General features: G+C 39.7%; 1 protein-coding gene across 1 annotated transcript in view; it reads right to left on the reverse strand.

The window, feature by feature from the left end:
* The window catches only part of ATRNL1 (attractin like 1), a 749,151-nt gene that overhangs the window by 110,930 nt on the left and 620,784 nt on the right, over nt 1-17,437 (reverse strand). Inside the window, exon 28 of the mRNA XM_055118743.1 lies at nt 2,690-2,804. Coding sequence (XP_054974718.1) covers nt 2,690-2,804 — 115 coding nt within the window. The remainder of the gene's footprint in view (nt 1-2,689; nt 2,805-17,437) is intronic.

Consider the following 17,437-nt stretch of genomic DNA (forward strand, 5'->3'; position numbering starts at 1 on the left):
CATCAATAAAATGCTTTGGGAGCATTTCAAAGTAGATTGCAGACAGCAGAAAATAAAGTATTTGAAGGAGTAGCATCAAAGAGTGTTCCTATTTCTCAAAAAGTAACTAGAGAAAAAAAGTATTGTTTATTTTTTAAAGACAAAGGAAAAGCTCATCCTAAATTACTGTACATGAGACTCGGTAGACTATGATCTACAGGCCCCAGACAGATGCTCAGTGTATTTCATCTCTAGGTTCTATAAAACATAAGTTAGCTCAAGGTTTTATCTTCTTGTACCAATCCTATAGATATCTTCAGTATTCCTCCAAATGTCTGAATACTGGAGGATAATGGCTGTGGATTGTAAGTGAAATAACTTCCCTGTTGGAGAGCATCATTAAAATCGACCTGGGATTTAGGAGTAAATATATTTCTGTCCTTGTCTTCTATAATAGATGCTTTCCCAATTATTCCCAATGTAAAAATACACAATCTTCTACATTCCAGTTCCCTCAATTACAAATGAAATTTATTATTAAAAATATATATAACACAGACTGACATGCACACTTAAACACCAACATACACACACATAAAACGAACAAAAACCCAGGAAGACACTTTGTCGAGAGAGTCAAGCACTGGTCACATCTAAAATGGCAGTATTGCTACCGCAATGAAACACAGCTGAGGTAAAGGTCCATGTTGGGACTTCAGATTTTCAAATCAGTCAAAAAGGATCTCAGAGGTTAAAGGGATGAAGTATTGGCAGTTGTCTTCACTCTGCCTTTCAGTATGACATCTTGTCAAGGAAGGAGACAAAGCTTGGTGTAGATGTGTTTTCTTAGTGAATTGTTTGTTTTGTAAATCCTCCTGGTGCTAAAACAACGCTTCTATTAGCTGGGCACAATTAGCCTATAATTGTCCATTCTGCCTGATCCAAAAGAAGTAGGAAATTCACAGAAAATAGAAGAGGAGGTTTACTTCTTTGAGTAAATACCTAGAAAGACACTTTGGGTGGAAATTCCTTACAACAAGGTATCACTGGGTTTAAAAACGTTTTAAAGAAGATGGACACCCACTGTCCCCAAATGGGAAAAATTCTTACATGAGTAGTTTATGTTTACAAAACACAGAGGAATATGTGGCTTGCTTCCTTTTCTTTTCCTTTCTTTCTTTCTTTCTTTCTTTCATTTTTTTTTTTTTGGTCTGTTTGGCCACAAATCAAGAAAGTGAGGAGCAAGGTCAAAGCTAACAAGAGAACCAAGAAAAGATAAAATAAGCAGGGAGGCAAGTTCATCATCCATTACTATTACTGAGAACCTGCCAAATCTTTGGCATTTTATTCTGTGCTTTAAGGGGGCTTCAAAACAAAGATAGATTTGAAATTACCCTAACCCCCCAAACACATCCATATTACTAAAAGAATCAAGGGAAGACCAGAAAAATCAGAAATTGTAAGTAGGTAAAATCAGATATGTAACAAGAGAGCAATAAGCATGTTGTGTGATTTAATCACATAGTACCAATCCCACTTGGTGAATTTAGAAATCATGCTCCATATTGATTATGTGGACAGCCCACATAATCAATGTGACTGTCCACATAATCAATACTGTCCACAGAATCTATGACAAGACCACGAAGTGAATGTCTATCACTGTCACTGTCGTCCTGTTGCTCATTGATTTGTTCGAGTGGGCAACAGTAACTTCTCTTATTGAGACACTTATTGTTACTGTTTTTGACATATTGAATATGCCACGGGTAGCTTGCCAGGCTCTGCCGAGTGGGCTCCATACTCTCGGTAGCTTGCCAGGCTCTTCGAGAGAGGCGGAGGAATCGACGTGTTGGCTGCGTGAAAGGCGAATGCCCAACCGCTATGTCTATAGCTTCTCCTAAACACCCAAATATGCTTCCCATGGAGGCAAAGGAGTGGTAGAGTGGACAGCACGCTGTGCCCGTGTAAAGAAAAGGGCCCTGCCTGTAGGTACTGGCCCAGGAACATGCCACCTGGATGGACACACACACATACAAGTAACTACATCCAGCTTTCATCTTTGGGGCCTCTTCCAAACACACAAGTAAGTTCCCTCATTTATTTATTTATTTTTCTATTTATTTATTTATTTGCTTTTGGGGTCACACCCAGCGATACTCAGGAGTTACTCCTTGCTCTGCACTCAGAAATTACTCCTGGTGGTGCTGGGGGACCATATGGGATGCTGGGGATCGAACCCAGGTCGGCCACGTGCAAGGCAAACGCCCTACCCACTGTGCTATCGCTCCAGCCCCAAGTTCCCTCATTTACAAAGGATCTCCTAACTATCTTCCTCATTCACATCCATTATGAACCACAAACTGGGAGAGAGGCTTACCCAAAGGGCCAAGTCTCAGTTTGCTGGTGAGTTTCCCCTTGTCATTTACCCAATCTGGAGTGTGGATGACACTATGAACGTGTGCTTCCTGTGATCACACACGTGTTTATTCAACACGCACGTCTTTGCTTGGGGGACTCCCCACTCCGGTGGTGGTGTTTGGGTGCCCTGAAGTCCTGAGGAGAGAGCTCAGGATTTGGCACGTGTTCGGTCTGTGCTCTCCCACTTGAGTCACAGCACTTGGCATCTTGACATGTATTTTCAAGAGGGCCATTAGCAAATCAGAGTTTCTGGCGAGGCGATGGTTTGGGTCAACAGCACGGCTCTTACCTGATTGCCCTGGCGGAGGGGCACCTGAGGATCCTCGAGGGAGACAGAGAAACACAGTCAGGACGGCGGCTCTGTTTCCGGCGCATGGCTCAATGGCAATGGGCTTGGGGGCACCCTGTAAAAGAAAAACCAGTTTAAACATGTAGAATCGACAGGCCAATGTCCTTTGATTTTTTTCCTTATCTCTACATACAACTATATTGAACATTCTGAGTGGGAGTGTGAACCTGGGGACATGACAGCATGTTTCATTACAAAAGAAGAAAAACATCCAGTTTGGAGAGATAGCTCAAAGGCTGGGAGAGTGCTGAGTGACATCCCCACGACGTGGTCCCCACACAGCACCAGCAAGAGCAGCCCCAGGAAAGGAGTTGGGAGAATCCCCTGAGCACGGCCAGGTGTGCCCTAACTTCTCCCCGGCAATCCAAAAGACCATGCTATTGTGCAATAAGAAGTAGTTTTCGGAGGAGCGGCCTTCCACATTTAGAAAATATTTTCCATGTTGGTACATATTTTATTTTTTTTTCAATTTTAAAGACGTTCTCTTGGCTTTGCTTGTCTTTACCTCATTAATTTCTTTCCTGGACTTTACCTTCAGAGAGGTTTACGTTCACAGCAAAATTCAAACAATGACACAGAGTTTGGACACCACTTTACCGTGTATCAATATTTCCCCAAGACTAGAACTTTAGTTATGGCTGATGGGGACATGTCACTGTCCCCCAGTGCCTACGGTGTATACATTAGGGTTTACACTTGGGATTGGACATTCTGTGGATCTGGACAAGTGATTAAGAGTATGTATCCATCATTGGAGTATCAGGCACAATCCTTTGGCTGCCTGAAAGTGTCTATATTCTGCTCAGTCATCCTTCCTCCAGGCTCCAATTCAAGGAAGCTCCTCCAATTCAGGGAAGCCATCTAGCTTTTTTTTTTTTTTTAAATCTGTCTATAAAATTTTTCCTTTTCTTAAATGCCATATAGTCTTTAGCTTTTTCAGATGGATTTCTTTCACTTGAAAATGCATTCCACTTTCTTCCATGTCTTTTTATCCTTTAATAGCTTACTTATTTGGGGAGGTGGGCGGGGGGGCTAACATGGTTCAAAATCAGGGTTTCACATACAAGGCATGTGCTCTGCCACTGAGTTATATCCTTGGCCGGTGGATGATTTCTTTTCAGTGTGAACTATGCTCCATTTTCTTGTTGTAACACAGTTTATTTAATCATTTACCTCCTGAAGATTACTGAGTTTCTTCCAAGTTAAGGCTGTTACAAATAAATCTGTTACAAACATCTGTATACAAGTATTTAAGTATAGACTTAAGTTTGCGATTCCTTTGGATAAATATCAAGCACAATTTCTGTATCAAAGACACCATCTATGTGTCATTTTAACACTAACTCTTGGCACAATCTAGATGTTAAATTCGCCTACATTTGAATAAATGAATGAGTTTCATTAAATTTGATGTATAGCTTCTGAGTCAAAGTTATGGTTATGCCACTTTTGCTCTTTTTGATTTTCTCCACACAATTCCTTCCTTTTATCAATGATGTCTATGTAACAAGTTTACCTAAGCAAATGATCACAATCTAAAACATTCCTTTGGCATATCTCTAATGTCACTTCAGTGAAACACATAACAGTAGCTTATCATTACAAAAATTCATACGTAATATGACTATAGGAATAAAATAAACATAGTAATCAAAAAGTAAATGCTAGTATTTTACTGAGTACTTACTATGAATTTGATGCTAAAATTACTTTATATGTGTAATATTATAAAAACACTGTAAGATAAAAACAGTGAGCAAGAGTTTAAAAAAGGGCTGCTTCCTCTGTGGATAGCAATATGGAGATTTCTCAAAAAACTCCCATATGAGATGTGTGCTGAAAGTAGGTTATTGACCAAACATGATGGCCGCTGAGTATCTGTATTGCAAACCATAACACCAGCGAGAGAGAGAGTAAGAGAGAATGTGCCTGCCACAGAGGCAGTGGGTGGGAAGGAGTGGGGGTGGCGGGAGAGGTACTCGGAACATTGGTAGTGGAGAATGAGCACTGGTGGAGGGATGGGTACTCAAACATTGTATGACTGAAATGTAATCACCCAAGTTTGTAAGTCTGTAAAAAATGATAATAAATAAATAAAATTAAGTGATTTAGGACTGGAGCGACAGCATAGCAGGTAAGGCATTTGCCTTGCACGTGGCTGACCCAGGTCCAATTCCTCTGTCCCTCTCAGAGAACCTGGCAAGTTACCAAGAGTATCCGGCCCACATGACAGAGCTTGGCAAGCTACCTGTGGTGTATTCGATATGCCAAAAACAGTAACAAGTCTCACAATGGAGACGTTACTGGTGCCCGCTTGAGCAAATGGATGAACAACAGGACAACAGTAACAGAAAGAAAGAAAGAAAGAAAGAAAGAAAGAAAGAAAGAAAGAAAGAAAGAAAGAAAGAAAGAAAGAAAGAAAGAAAGAAAGAAAGAAAGGGAGCCTCCCATATGACCCATTTGATATAACTTCTTGGCTTCTACCTCCAAAACACAAAAACATTAATTTGAAATGTCATAAGTGCAACCATGTTCACTGTAGCACTTAGCATGATGGTCAAGATAGGGCAACCACCCAAGTGCCCAACTATATATAAATATACTGTGTCCAAATGCAGGTCAAAAGGCTGTAGTTACATACAAAATGGAACCCTCTATTTGGCTGTAAGAAACAACACAATCACACAGTTTGCCACGACATAGATGGAACTAGAGGGTATCATGCTGCATGAAGTCAATTAGAAGGAAAGGGAAAGACACAAAATGAACCAGAAAGCTGCTCCACTGAACCACAGAACTGAGCTTACAAAGGAATGGCGTGGCACGGGAGCACCGTGTGGGAGAAAAGTGAGTATTTTGATGGTGGGTGTGGTGGCACTGAAATTATGTTTGCATGAAAACACCATTCATCGTAGTGTAAATCACAAGTTCTCAATAAAAATTACAACAAAATTTAAAAAATGAGAAAGGTATTCTCAAGTTTGCATAGCCAGGAGTAGTGGAGCCGGGATTCAAATTCAAGAAGACTGCTTATTGCTGACTTCCTATGGTATCACAAACTTGCACCCATGCCCTGAGCACAAAAACACATGTATAGACACATATGATCTCTGCACATGTACAAGTGCAACCAATCACAATTCAGGATTTTGGGTTTTGAGATAATGTCACCGGTGAGGTAGTAAGGATATATAATTTTGTGTAGGAATGACAGTTTTTGCTATTTCACTCAAAAAATGGCAGGTGAGACAAGCTGGGCATATAAAAGCAACATCTAGGCAAAAAAAAGTCAAAATTAAAGAGAAGGAAAATACCGTGGCTTTCATTATTACAACAAATGATTTGTTTCATTTTCTTCACTGATGGTATCTGAACTTTTCAGAAGAAATATAGATGTAAAGAGTCATTCACCTAGAATATTTTAGGATACTGCTGTTTCCAGAAAGTTTAATGAGGCATTAAATATAAAATATGCCCCCTTTCATGTAAAACTTAGACTGAAATTTCGGGTGGGAACGGTTTTATGTGGTTATAAAGGATTTCTCCTTTATAGCAACATAAATCTCATGTTTTAAAATTATCCTCATATAGACACATTTGGGGAGTTTTCAATATAAAGGTGAAAGTGACCATAGTAGTAGAAGCAAAGGCATAAAACTCTTCCCAGAAAATGCTGTAAGCCATGTGGCAATACTTGGATCAAGTTACATGATCTATGACTCTACCCTTGAAAGCCTACATTTAATTTAACAGACTTATTTTTGAAAATGTTAAGTTGAAATCAGCATAAGTACACAGATTTTAACCAATGACGCAAATATTTAGGGAATAAGCTTGTCATATTCCAGGGTTAAAAGAAAAAGACAAAAAGAAACTGAATGTTTTTGAGTCATATTTCTAGGCTGCTGAAATTTATTCTAATTTAATAAATGCAAAGTATATGTAAAGGTCAATTGGTTAAAATGCACTAAGAACAAATAACATGAATTCAGGTCTAAATGATGCTGATATATTAGAAATTCAAAGTTCCTCTCTAATACCACTAAGAAAGAATTTCCAACTTCTACCATAAGGCAAGGTTCTTGTTTTCTTTTTAGACTATCAATGCATCAACCAGCACTATTCAGACAATCCAATGTTAAAATACTTGATTATAATTTAGAGAAAAGAAAGATTTTATGATGAAACAAATAAACTCCAGCTGAGAAACAATGGGTTTTGATTGAGCGGATTTAGAAAAACAGTTAATAATCTGAGGGTACATCAGCTAATCATGGTGTCATGCTACTTTTCTGTTTTTTTTTTTTAAAACAGGAGATTCACTGTATCACTGTCATCCCGTTGCTCATCGATTTGCTTGAGCAGGCACCAGTAACGTCTCCATTGTGAGACTTGTTGTTACTGTTTTTGGCATACTGAATACTCCACGGGTAGCTTGCCAGGCTCTGCTGTGCAGGTGGGACACTCTTGGTAGCTTGCTGGGCTCTCTGAGAGGGGTGGAGTACTTCAATAATTTTTTTTCAAAATTCTGCTTTGACATATACATCCTGCAGTGTTAATAAGTGACGTCATGTTTCACGTCACGTAAAAGAGGAGATTAAGGATTTAAAAATATCAGATGATGATACCAAAAGTACCCAGGGAGAAAATATCAGTAAAAAAAATCACTGTAAGTTTTAGATTAAAAAAAAAAACCTGAATTGTTTAATACCTTAAATTTCAGAGACTCAACAACAGATAAAGAAGAATGGTAGATTGTTTTGGCCATATAAAAAGGAGTTATGCATAAAAACTACCTCTATAAAATCTCCCTTAAAATAATTCACACTCTTATCTACTGCTTTTGAGCAGAAAGCATCCAAAAATTTCTTTACAGTGATAAGCGACAAGAAGGGAGATTATAATTCTATTTTAAAATCAAAATTGGCTTACACCTTTATCTATTTATAGCTATACAATTTTCATAAAAGGATATTAACCCCAAAATGAATTATTCATTCTATTTAAGATATTAGCAACTAGCATATCTCTGACATTTCTGTCAGGAATTCACACATTTTTGAGAATTATTTCCAGAGAATTTGTGCAAAATTCTCACTTTCAATATAGAATTTTAAATTAGAAAATTTTTATCACTTTACCACACTTAAATTTTACAGAGAAAGCAGTAAGACCTCACAAATTTCTTTGAGCTTTTTAGTTGTTTAGTGATAAATACATAAACATGAATCAAAATCATTGCACAATGACATAATGTGTTCACCGAGCCATGCAATTTATCATGTAGTTTCCACAGCTGTATTTGAAAGAGATAAGGCCTGGGTTTGTCTGCCCACAGCACTCTGACTATGTTTAACTTCTAGAAATTTTACTATTTGCTGTAACACATGAAGCTGATGTTAGCTTGTGCCAGAAAACACCCCTGACAGTTATGTAATTAGCAGTTCTTGTTTATTAAGCAATTGCACCTTCACAAAGGCTTGCTTCACTCACTCAAGAGGTTTTGAAATGATTGTATACACATTTCTGTTTCTGTTGCTGTTGTTGTTGCGGGGTAGGGGTACAATAGTATCTTCAACTTTCCCCATTTTTCAGTTTATTGATGATAAGCAATTGACCAAGTGAAGTTTTTGTAATTATAGTGACATCTATATACATTTTGTAATCATAGTGACATTATAGAGCCTGGCAAGCTACCCGTGGAGTATTCGGTATGCCAAAAACAGTAACGATAGGTCTCATTCCCCTAGCCATGAGATAGCCTCCAATAGTTGGGAAAGACGAGTAAGGAGAGGCTGCTAAAATCTCAGGGCTGAGTGTAATAGAGACATTACGGGTGCCCGCTCGAGTAAACTGACGAACAATGGGATGACAGTGCTACAGTGCTACAGTGACATCTCATAATGACATCTTCAGAATGGACCTCACCATCTGAGCTAAGGTGAGACATACGTTGAGATATGGTCTGTGTAACAATCAGCAGAGTGTTTGAAGATTCTAATGGGCAAAGCTGGTGACCTGCTCCTTCCTCTACCAGCGTCTCAAAGAGTGAATAAAGGAGTGAGTGATATCTACCTAGAACTCATGTCTCAGCCCATCACTGGAAACCTTCAATCTGCTAACAGATTAGACAGAATTATCTGATTGATCTTCTTGGACTAGTCATTGCCATTTAGGTAAAATTTAGATTAAGACTTTTGTACTCAAAAGATAAAATGATGCTACCTCCTTTCCTAAAAACATCCAGTAGTTTTAAAGTAGGTCTTCTAAACTCAAATATCTTTAAGGCCCATGTGTGTAATTTTTACTAAGTGCTTACAATATGCATGGTGCTAGGTGGCATGATAACCTGGATTTACTCCCTCCCAATGAATTACACACTTACACTTACCAATGGTCAAAATGAAGCTAAGATGGTTTATGAAACAACAAAGTTACATACTTAATGATTGTCAAGACTGGACCACTGCGATTTTCTGAACTTGTAAATCTAACAAGATGATGACTTTCATTGTATTTACATTTTTTAATTTTTATATAGGTATCATGATTTACAAAACTGCTAACTACAGAAATTTAGTTCCAACTCTAAGTCTACCTACTGTCAATGTCCCTTCACCGATATCCCAAGGTTCCCTCACCACACAGCCTGTTTCACAAACACGTTTTAAAAATGTAATAGTCATAGTTTTGTCATCATTTGCTACCTTCCCTTGACCCTGATCCTGCCCCATTTCTGACCAGGGTTCAGAATAGTTGAATTCCTGGACCAACTCTGCCACTGTCCAGTTATACAATCAAGGACACATAATAGGGTCAGTTTTCCCAGGCAGAAAATGAACGTAGGGGTTGTAGAATTTTTAGAGGTCCCCTTACTTTTTAGCATTCTGTGATTATGATTTGTAGACAACTTCCAAAATGTATGATGTGCCAAGACCTAACATGTTATCTAAGTCTGGTAAAGTCTTAAATTCCTAACTCAGTATTTTTTTTCCTGTTCAGGTACTTTAAGTGACACATCTAATTTTTAAAACACATTGTTATACCATATGATGAATACATCACATAAGACTAAACAGTCACCACTGCATGCCAAAAAAGCAATTAGAAAATTGAATCAAGGAATTAAGGATTAATGTGGATATGTTATACCTGTCAGTGGTAATAAGTGTTTTGACAAGGACAGAATAAAGTCTGACAGTATGCACAAATACTAATCTGATATATGAGTGAAATATTAGGAATGCAAACAACTGCACATTAATCACTCTAACATTTCCCTACTAAAACACTTCCAATGCTATTCTTATCAGAAGCTATCTATAAATAAAAACGAGCCTTTTTCAACAGCTTGCATGACTTGGTATTTGCAGTTTAATGAGTGTTTACATTGATATGAAATTTAGTTTTTAGTCACATTAGCAAAATAGAATTAATTTACTGAACGTTGAATTAAGTAAGTCTGATAGCTTGGTTCACAGTGAATCAAATGTGTTGATTCCTAAGATCAACAAATAAGAAGATTTCCTATTTTAAAAACAGATTCACTGTTTCATTGTTTTAGACATGGGAAAAATAAAAGGAAAAATCAAATATCTCCCTTATTTACTATTTGTTTTACATGAAATGATAAGGGGAAAACATTAGCTAGCTTTACTGGCTCGGAGAATTCATGTTAATAAAAGAAATTAAACTGATGGATACTCTTAGAACCAAGGCAAAATTGCATTAGAAGCAAATTCATAGAGAATAAAGTATTACACATGGGAATAGGTAAAGAAATAAAACATAATATTCACAGAATCAGTATGCTGCTCCTGAGGTTACAAAGGTATTTCAATTGTAAACTTAATTTTGATAGTATACAAAATATTTTCCCTTTGCTGAAAGGCCTCTCTGCTGAATCTCTGCTCAGAATCTTTCTATATGTGTGTAGCACTGTAGTACTGTCATCCCATTGTTCAACGATTTGCTCGAGCGGGCACCAGTAACGTCTACTTTATTAGTTGTCTACTAGGTAAATGTTTTGACTTTCCAGCAGAATGGCAGTACAGAAGGCACCAGCGGCTTTTCTTTCATTCATTCACTCAAAGACTGGCTTCAAATTACTAAGCACTGTCCTAGCACTGCTGTCCTGTTGTTCATTGATTTGCTCGAGCGGGCACCAGTAACATCCCCATTATGAGACTTGTTCTTACTGTTTTTGGCATATCGAATATGCCATAGGTAGCTTCCCAGGCTCTGCCATGTGAGCAGGATACTCTCAGTAGCTTTCCGGGCTCTCAGAGAGGGACAGAGGGATCGAACCCGGGTCGGCCACGTGCAAGGCAAATGCTCTACCCACTGTGCTATCGATCCAGTCCACACAGAAAAATATGTTGAGCAAAGGAAAGTTTCACATATATGGTGTAACACCTAGTTTTTATGAGATTGCTTTTGTTTTACTCTTATGGCACTGATTTGGGGGATGAAGAAGCCAGCTATTAGAGCAATACTTTCACTATCTATATTTCCACTACACTCAGGTCCCAGAAAACAAGGACATAAATATAAAAATATAAAAACAAGGACAAGAATATAAAAAAATTCTCTTTAGAGATACAATACAATTGTGCTCTACCATGAGTTGTTTAATAAATATAAATGCCAACAGGGCATATGTTTAAAAATGTTATCTTCAAAAGTTGCCTCTTGATAGTATATTTTTTCCCAAAACTTAAGACAAATTATCAATTAAAAAATTGTATTGCAATGAGATTCTCTTTAGTAGCCTGTACTTTTCTCTACAGCTCAGTGCAAAAAGGACCTAACTCATAGATGAACAAAATCTCATATATAGATGATGCCATCTTTTCTCACCTTAAAGAGTTTTGCCAAAATTTGAGGGACAAATGTGTCTATCGGATCACAAACACTTGTGCGCATAGACCCAGACCTGTACTTTGATTTAGGCCATTTCCTCCACCTCTAGTACCTCCACTCAGTACCTACTATTTCTTCAGGACCTTGCTCAAAATTTGTTATTTGTGGGGTGGGGTGACTTGGGCGGGGTGGGGCCCGGCAGTGTTCAGGGCTTACTCTTGGATATGTACTCAGGGATCATCCATGGTAGGACTCGGGGTATCATTTGGGGTGCTGGGGATGGAACCTGTGCTGGCCAAGTGCAAGGCGAACATCCTATCTGCTGGACTATAAACTTTCTATCTTCAAGAAGCCACCTGAAGTCACCTAGATCACCTCCTAGATCACATCCTTGCTCTACTCCATCTCAACAATCAGGAATAAATCATTTTCTTTTTTGTTACCACTGAAAGGTTGTATAGCATAATGATTAAGAGAACAGCCTTTAGCAACTAACTGCCAGGGTTTGGACCCTGCTCTCAACTACCTCAGCTTTGGTGAAATCACTTCACCTCTCTGTTCCTCGAGCTTCTCATCTGCACAGTGCACCTAGCCATCTCTTCCTCATCCTCTCCTCTTCGGGCAGCTTTGACAATCAAACATATGGACATGATTAAACATCTGTATGCACATGTCAAAACAGTGAGGGCTTGGGAAGAATCAGCGATTATTCTGCCTGGCTGCCTACTTCCCACCTTGCTTTCTCTCCTCTTTGAAGAATAGAACCAATACAAAAATAAAAATTTGAGGACGGGCACCATATTTTAAAAATCTGTTACAGGCCTGATGTGTTACAGGCCAGATATAATATATCTGTTGTATATATTATACAACAAACTCAGCCCGAAGGAGAGAATCTTATTGATGGCTCGGAGGATGGGGAAACTCTGCCCTCAAGGGCCAGGACTGAGTGTCACGGAGGCGTTATCTCCAAGTGCGGGACTCGCCTGCCGTCACTGCTTTGACCAGAGCAGCTTATCTGGCCGAGAGCATTAAGTGCTCCTGAGAGTGGATGTTCCCGGCTACCCAACACCGTGACGTTCGGTGAGTATCCTGAGTAAATTGGTATTTGTTTTTCCTCTTCCCAATTGTACACAAGCTAAATCTCCGAACGCCACAGCAAAACCGGTTTATATCCAGAAGCTCAATCGAGAGCAGACATACTCAAACAAGTGAGAAAGTTAGACAATCAAGAGGCTGGTGTTATTCCCCAGGCGGGTCCCTTTCAACACACATTATGTCACGGATGCAAAATGTGACCTTAGCAAGGCAGAAAAATAGGTTAATTCACTTTGAAAGGGAATAGTTTGGGGGCTCTTCTGGCTCTTCTGGTGGAAAGTGTTCCCTGGGAGGGAGGCCTCGTGTCTGTGTACTGGCGCTTGTCCCTTCAAAGCTATCATGCCGATGGGAACCACCACTGTTTCTGCAGCTCTGCAGAAAGATGAGGGGTGGGGACACAAAAATGGGGTGGGGTCAGCAGTCATGAGGTGTGGTGACCAGGGGCTCGTTAGGAGAAGGAGGGGGAGAGGAAGAATTGTGGTGAAGGAAGAGTCTGAACACAAAGGTTTAAGGCAAGGGGCCTGTTTGGAAAAGTTCTGAAAGTTTTTGATAAACAAAGTCTTGGGAGTATTTAGTAGAGAAGGATTAGTAGAACCCAGAGGGGTCACTGCAATAGGTCCCTTAGCCCCTCTGGTACTCATCTTGGCCAGGACCGAGCTCATCAGACCTGCTGCCCCAGCCAAACTTTGATGCTCGGTGAGATGAAGACAACTTCCCTCTGCAACCAGACAAATCACCCCAAATAATTCTATGGCCCATAGAATCACAGCCGGGTCCTCAGTTTGACTGAGGACTGGGTCCTGATTTGACTCACTTTATGGTCAAATCGAGTGAATACAAAATTCAAACATTAATTTCTGAGACTTCACACATAAACGGAAACCAAGAAGCACTGTGGAAACTGTCAGTAGAAAGAATAAGCGTGCAGATATGGCAATATTCTTAACAAGGAATCACATGTTAATAACGCTAGCGCAATAAACGACTTTCTACTCATTAATATACCAATGGACTGGAGCGATAGCACAGCAGGTAGGGCATTTGCCTTGCACGTGGCCGACCCGGATTCGATTCCTCCGCCCCTCTTGGAGAGCCCGGCAAGATACAGAGAGTATCCCACCCGCACATCAGAGCCTAGCAAGCTACCCATGGCATATTTGATATGCCAAAAACAGTAATAAAAAGTCTCACAATGGAGATATTACGGGTGCCCACCTGAGCAAATTGATGAACAACGGGACGACAGTGTTACAGAATATACCAATCCTAATCTATTACTAGAAACAAATGCATGAACAAAAGTCTGAATAAAAGAAAAATATCTGACTTTTAAAAACACCACACATGAATTTACCACCAGTAAATCATACCTGGATCTCTTAGAGAATCATTTGCTCTTGGTGGCAGAATTTCCCCCAGAATTTCTCAGAAAGCTAAGCATTAACTCTGTAAGAACTAAGACTTAGCTATTTGGGGGTGGGGGATTAAAATTGGTATATACTATCTTAAAGCAAATTTTCATTCCTTGGCTTCTTAATCAGATTATACTACATTAAATGAATTTAGCATTGTCCCACGAGTACTTGGGACAAACACCAGACCACAATATGGTAAAGATGCATGGAATTGCAAATATGTGTGTGTGTACGTGTGTGTGCACTGTTGCTATAAGCCTAGAGGTTTCTTTTCTTCTCTCTCTCTCTCTCTCTCTCTCTCTCTCTCTCTCTCTTTTGTCAAATGCCAGCTTGGTAGTGTCTTTGTCTTCAGGAAACTAATGATTATACTGTTGTCAGTGGATAAAATGGTAATTGATGGTGGTATTGAAGACTGAACCCAGGAGTCTCACATATATTAGGCAAATGTTCTATAACTGCACCACGTCCTAAGCCCCTAAAACATGTTAATAACTCTAGCATAATAAATCAAGTTTTATAAAAATCCCATCAGTGAAACAAACATGGAGTGTACCTTCTTCATAAGGAGTTGTCTTCTCCTCCCCAATATTCTCCTTACTGTTGCCACCAGCATCCTGCAAAGCTCTGTCCAATTTCAACATCACCAATCTAAGGGCCTCAAATACTATCATATACATCATTTATCAAAAATCTTCCCATATCCCTTAAAGTTCATTGGCAGAACACACTTACCAATTTCAACCACTTTGACCATGGCATTTGGGAGGAATATTTTAGTCAAGTCTAGAAATACTCCATCAAGTTCATATGATTTTACTGAATATAAAATGACTTGGGTTCAAATTGCATAGAATCTTGGGAAAGTATTTACCACATCTGGGCCTCTGCTTCTTCATACGGAAAATAGAGTTTATCACACCAATCTTGCTAGGAGACTCAGGATTATGAAGAATACTATCAAAAAAATCTATTTAGCGTAACACCTGACAAAATTCGGAGTTTGCATTTTTTCTATTATGTCACATCATCTGCAAACATAATTTTCATTACTCAAAACCACTTGACATAAGCTATTGTAGCTGGTTCCACCTTAATCGTTATTTTTCCTCTTTGTTTGATACAGCAATAAGGAGGTTCAGATGTCTGGATATCTTTTTTATCATTTCTCCCTGGGCACTGTCATTCTATCAAATGTGCTTCCAGAGTATTGGAAAAGTAAGAGACCAAATATTCTAGTGTCTGCGCATTTAAATTGGAGCCACACTACCAGTTTTGTGGAGAAGATAAAAACGTATTGATGTAAATGTTGAAACGTTCAGGGGAGAAGAGCCATTTAGAAATAAATAGTCTGAATTCTTTCTGCTTACACTGCAAAGAGAAAAGTGCCTTATGGATGGCCATGTTTAGAAACGGCTGCTGGGAGGATTCCCTCTGTCTCTGTGTGGACTGGGAAGCCTCTTTGCCTATGAACCATTTGCCCTATTATTTGCAAGATTATAATGCCTTTGATTTTATAATTAATACATTACGGGGTCGGCAGAGCCTGGCAAGCTACTTGTGGCGTATTCAATATGCCAAAAACAGTAATAACAAGTCTAGCAATGGAGACGTTACTGGTGCCCACTCGAGCAAATCGATGAACAACAGGACTACAGTGCTATAGTACAGTGCTACATTAAGCGGGGGAAGGGAAGGGAAGCATCTAGAGAATAACAAGCAGAAGATACTTTTTAATGGTCTGACTGGGTCCTTAAACAGTCGGCCTCGTCATTCCCTGAAACTTTTAGCATAGGTCTGTGGCCTCACCGGGGACATGAGGAATGTGGAATCTGTGCAACCTAAACACGTTCGCACAGCACTTCCAGTCTAGTCTTCAAAATGTGTGTTTGCTCACTGTGTGAATTCAACTTTATACCACTGGAGCTTGCTTTAGAAAGTAAACATGCAGAGGGAATAAAACCTAAACCTATTCTAAATCTATATCTAAATCTAAATCTAAATCTATTCCCTCCCCTAACCCCTCGTCTCCAAGATCCTTTCAGCACAACTACGGATTAATTGTCATAATGTATGGCACGATTCGTTTCCTGGTTTCATTCATGCTGCTTTACCAAATCCCACTTGGTCCCACTAATGATTGCACTGATTCAGCCTTGAAGGAGCCCTTGGTCACTGGGTGTGGTCCACTGACTGCATCTGGCTAATTCACAGTGTTTTCTTTGACCAGGAGGGACCAGTTGATTTACAGAGTGTAACACAAATAAAGGTAGCAATGAAGAAGCAAATCTTGGCCTCATTCAGTCTCTGCAGTGGGGTGATACAACCTTCCACCCCCACCCAAAGTTCTTGCCCATCTAGAATAATCTCAGAACACGATGTGAGTGCCTTTGAAGAAGGTCTTTGAAAATGGAGGATTCAAACTTTATTCTTACGAGATCACATGGGATTAGGGTGGCCCTCGGTCCTTATAGAGGAGAGACCCTACAGAGGGACAGTGAACTCAAAGGCAGGGGCTTAGGGAAAATGTCATAGTCTGACCCCATAATAGGTTCAATAAGTGCTGGTTAAGTGAGGGGGGGGTGACTGGAGAAATGCCAAGAGTTGCCAGCAGCATACAGAAGTTTTCATAAAGGCTTAGAACAAACTTTCCGGGGTCTGCTGAAGGAATCAACCCTCACCGAATCCTTCATTCCAGCCTGGTGACCTCTCGACCTCTGAGGATAGACTTCTGCTGTTCTAAGCCATCAAATTTGTGGTCATTTGCGGTGGCAGCTCTAGAAAATGAATACTGTTTCCCCAGACCCCATCTGACCTCAAAAGATTGGCAGAAAGTACTGATCAGCTGTCATCTTTCTCTGTTGTTTTGGAAACGGTCATGAAGTTTAATGCTGAAAGTGTGACTAATATCAATGCCTTAGGGAAGTCCCCCTATTTGGGGAGGAGGGTCATTCGGGCTACTTTCATTTAACAGATAAATACAGATCACACAGCATGGCCAATTCAATGGGAAAATTCACTTTGTTATGGGAGTTTTGAGACTGTCGTAAAATCGATGGCCTCTCTTCCACTGGAAATGGTCACACTTACAACGTGAATACAGTATATGGCGTATGTCAGATTTCCTAGGAAAGGGAGTTGAAAAAAATGCAAGACTTGTAGGCAGAAAGGGGCCCCAGGAAGAGCATCTGGGTGGGGGACGGCAGCAGAGATGGGCAGGGGGAGAAGACCGTTTGTGCAGGAGTGGGTTGGTTCTCAGCGGGTACTGCGTGCAGACAAGAGGTCAAGCTTTGAAGCCTTCGTGGGGATGAAGGCT

Source organism: Sorex araneus, chromosome 11 (assembly GCF_027595985.1).
Source record: "Sorex araneus isolate mSorAra2 chromosome 11, mSorAra2.pri, whole genome shotgun sequence".
Taxonomy (NCBI): domain Eukaryota; kingdom Metazoa; phylum Chordata; class Mammalia; order Eulipotyphla; family Soricidae; genus Sorex; species Sorex araneus.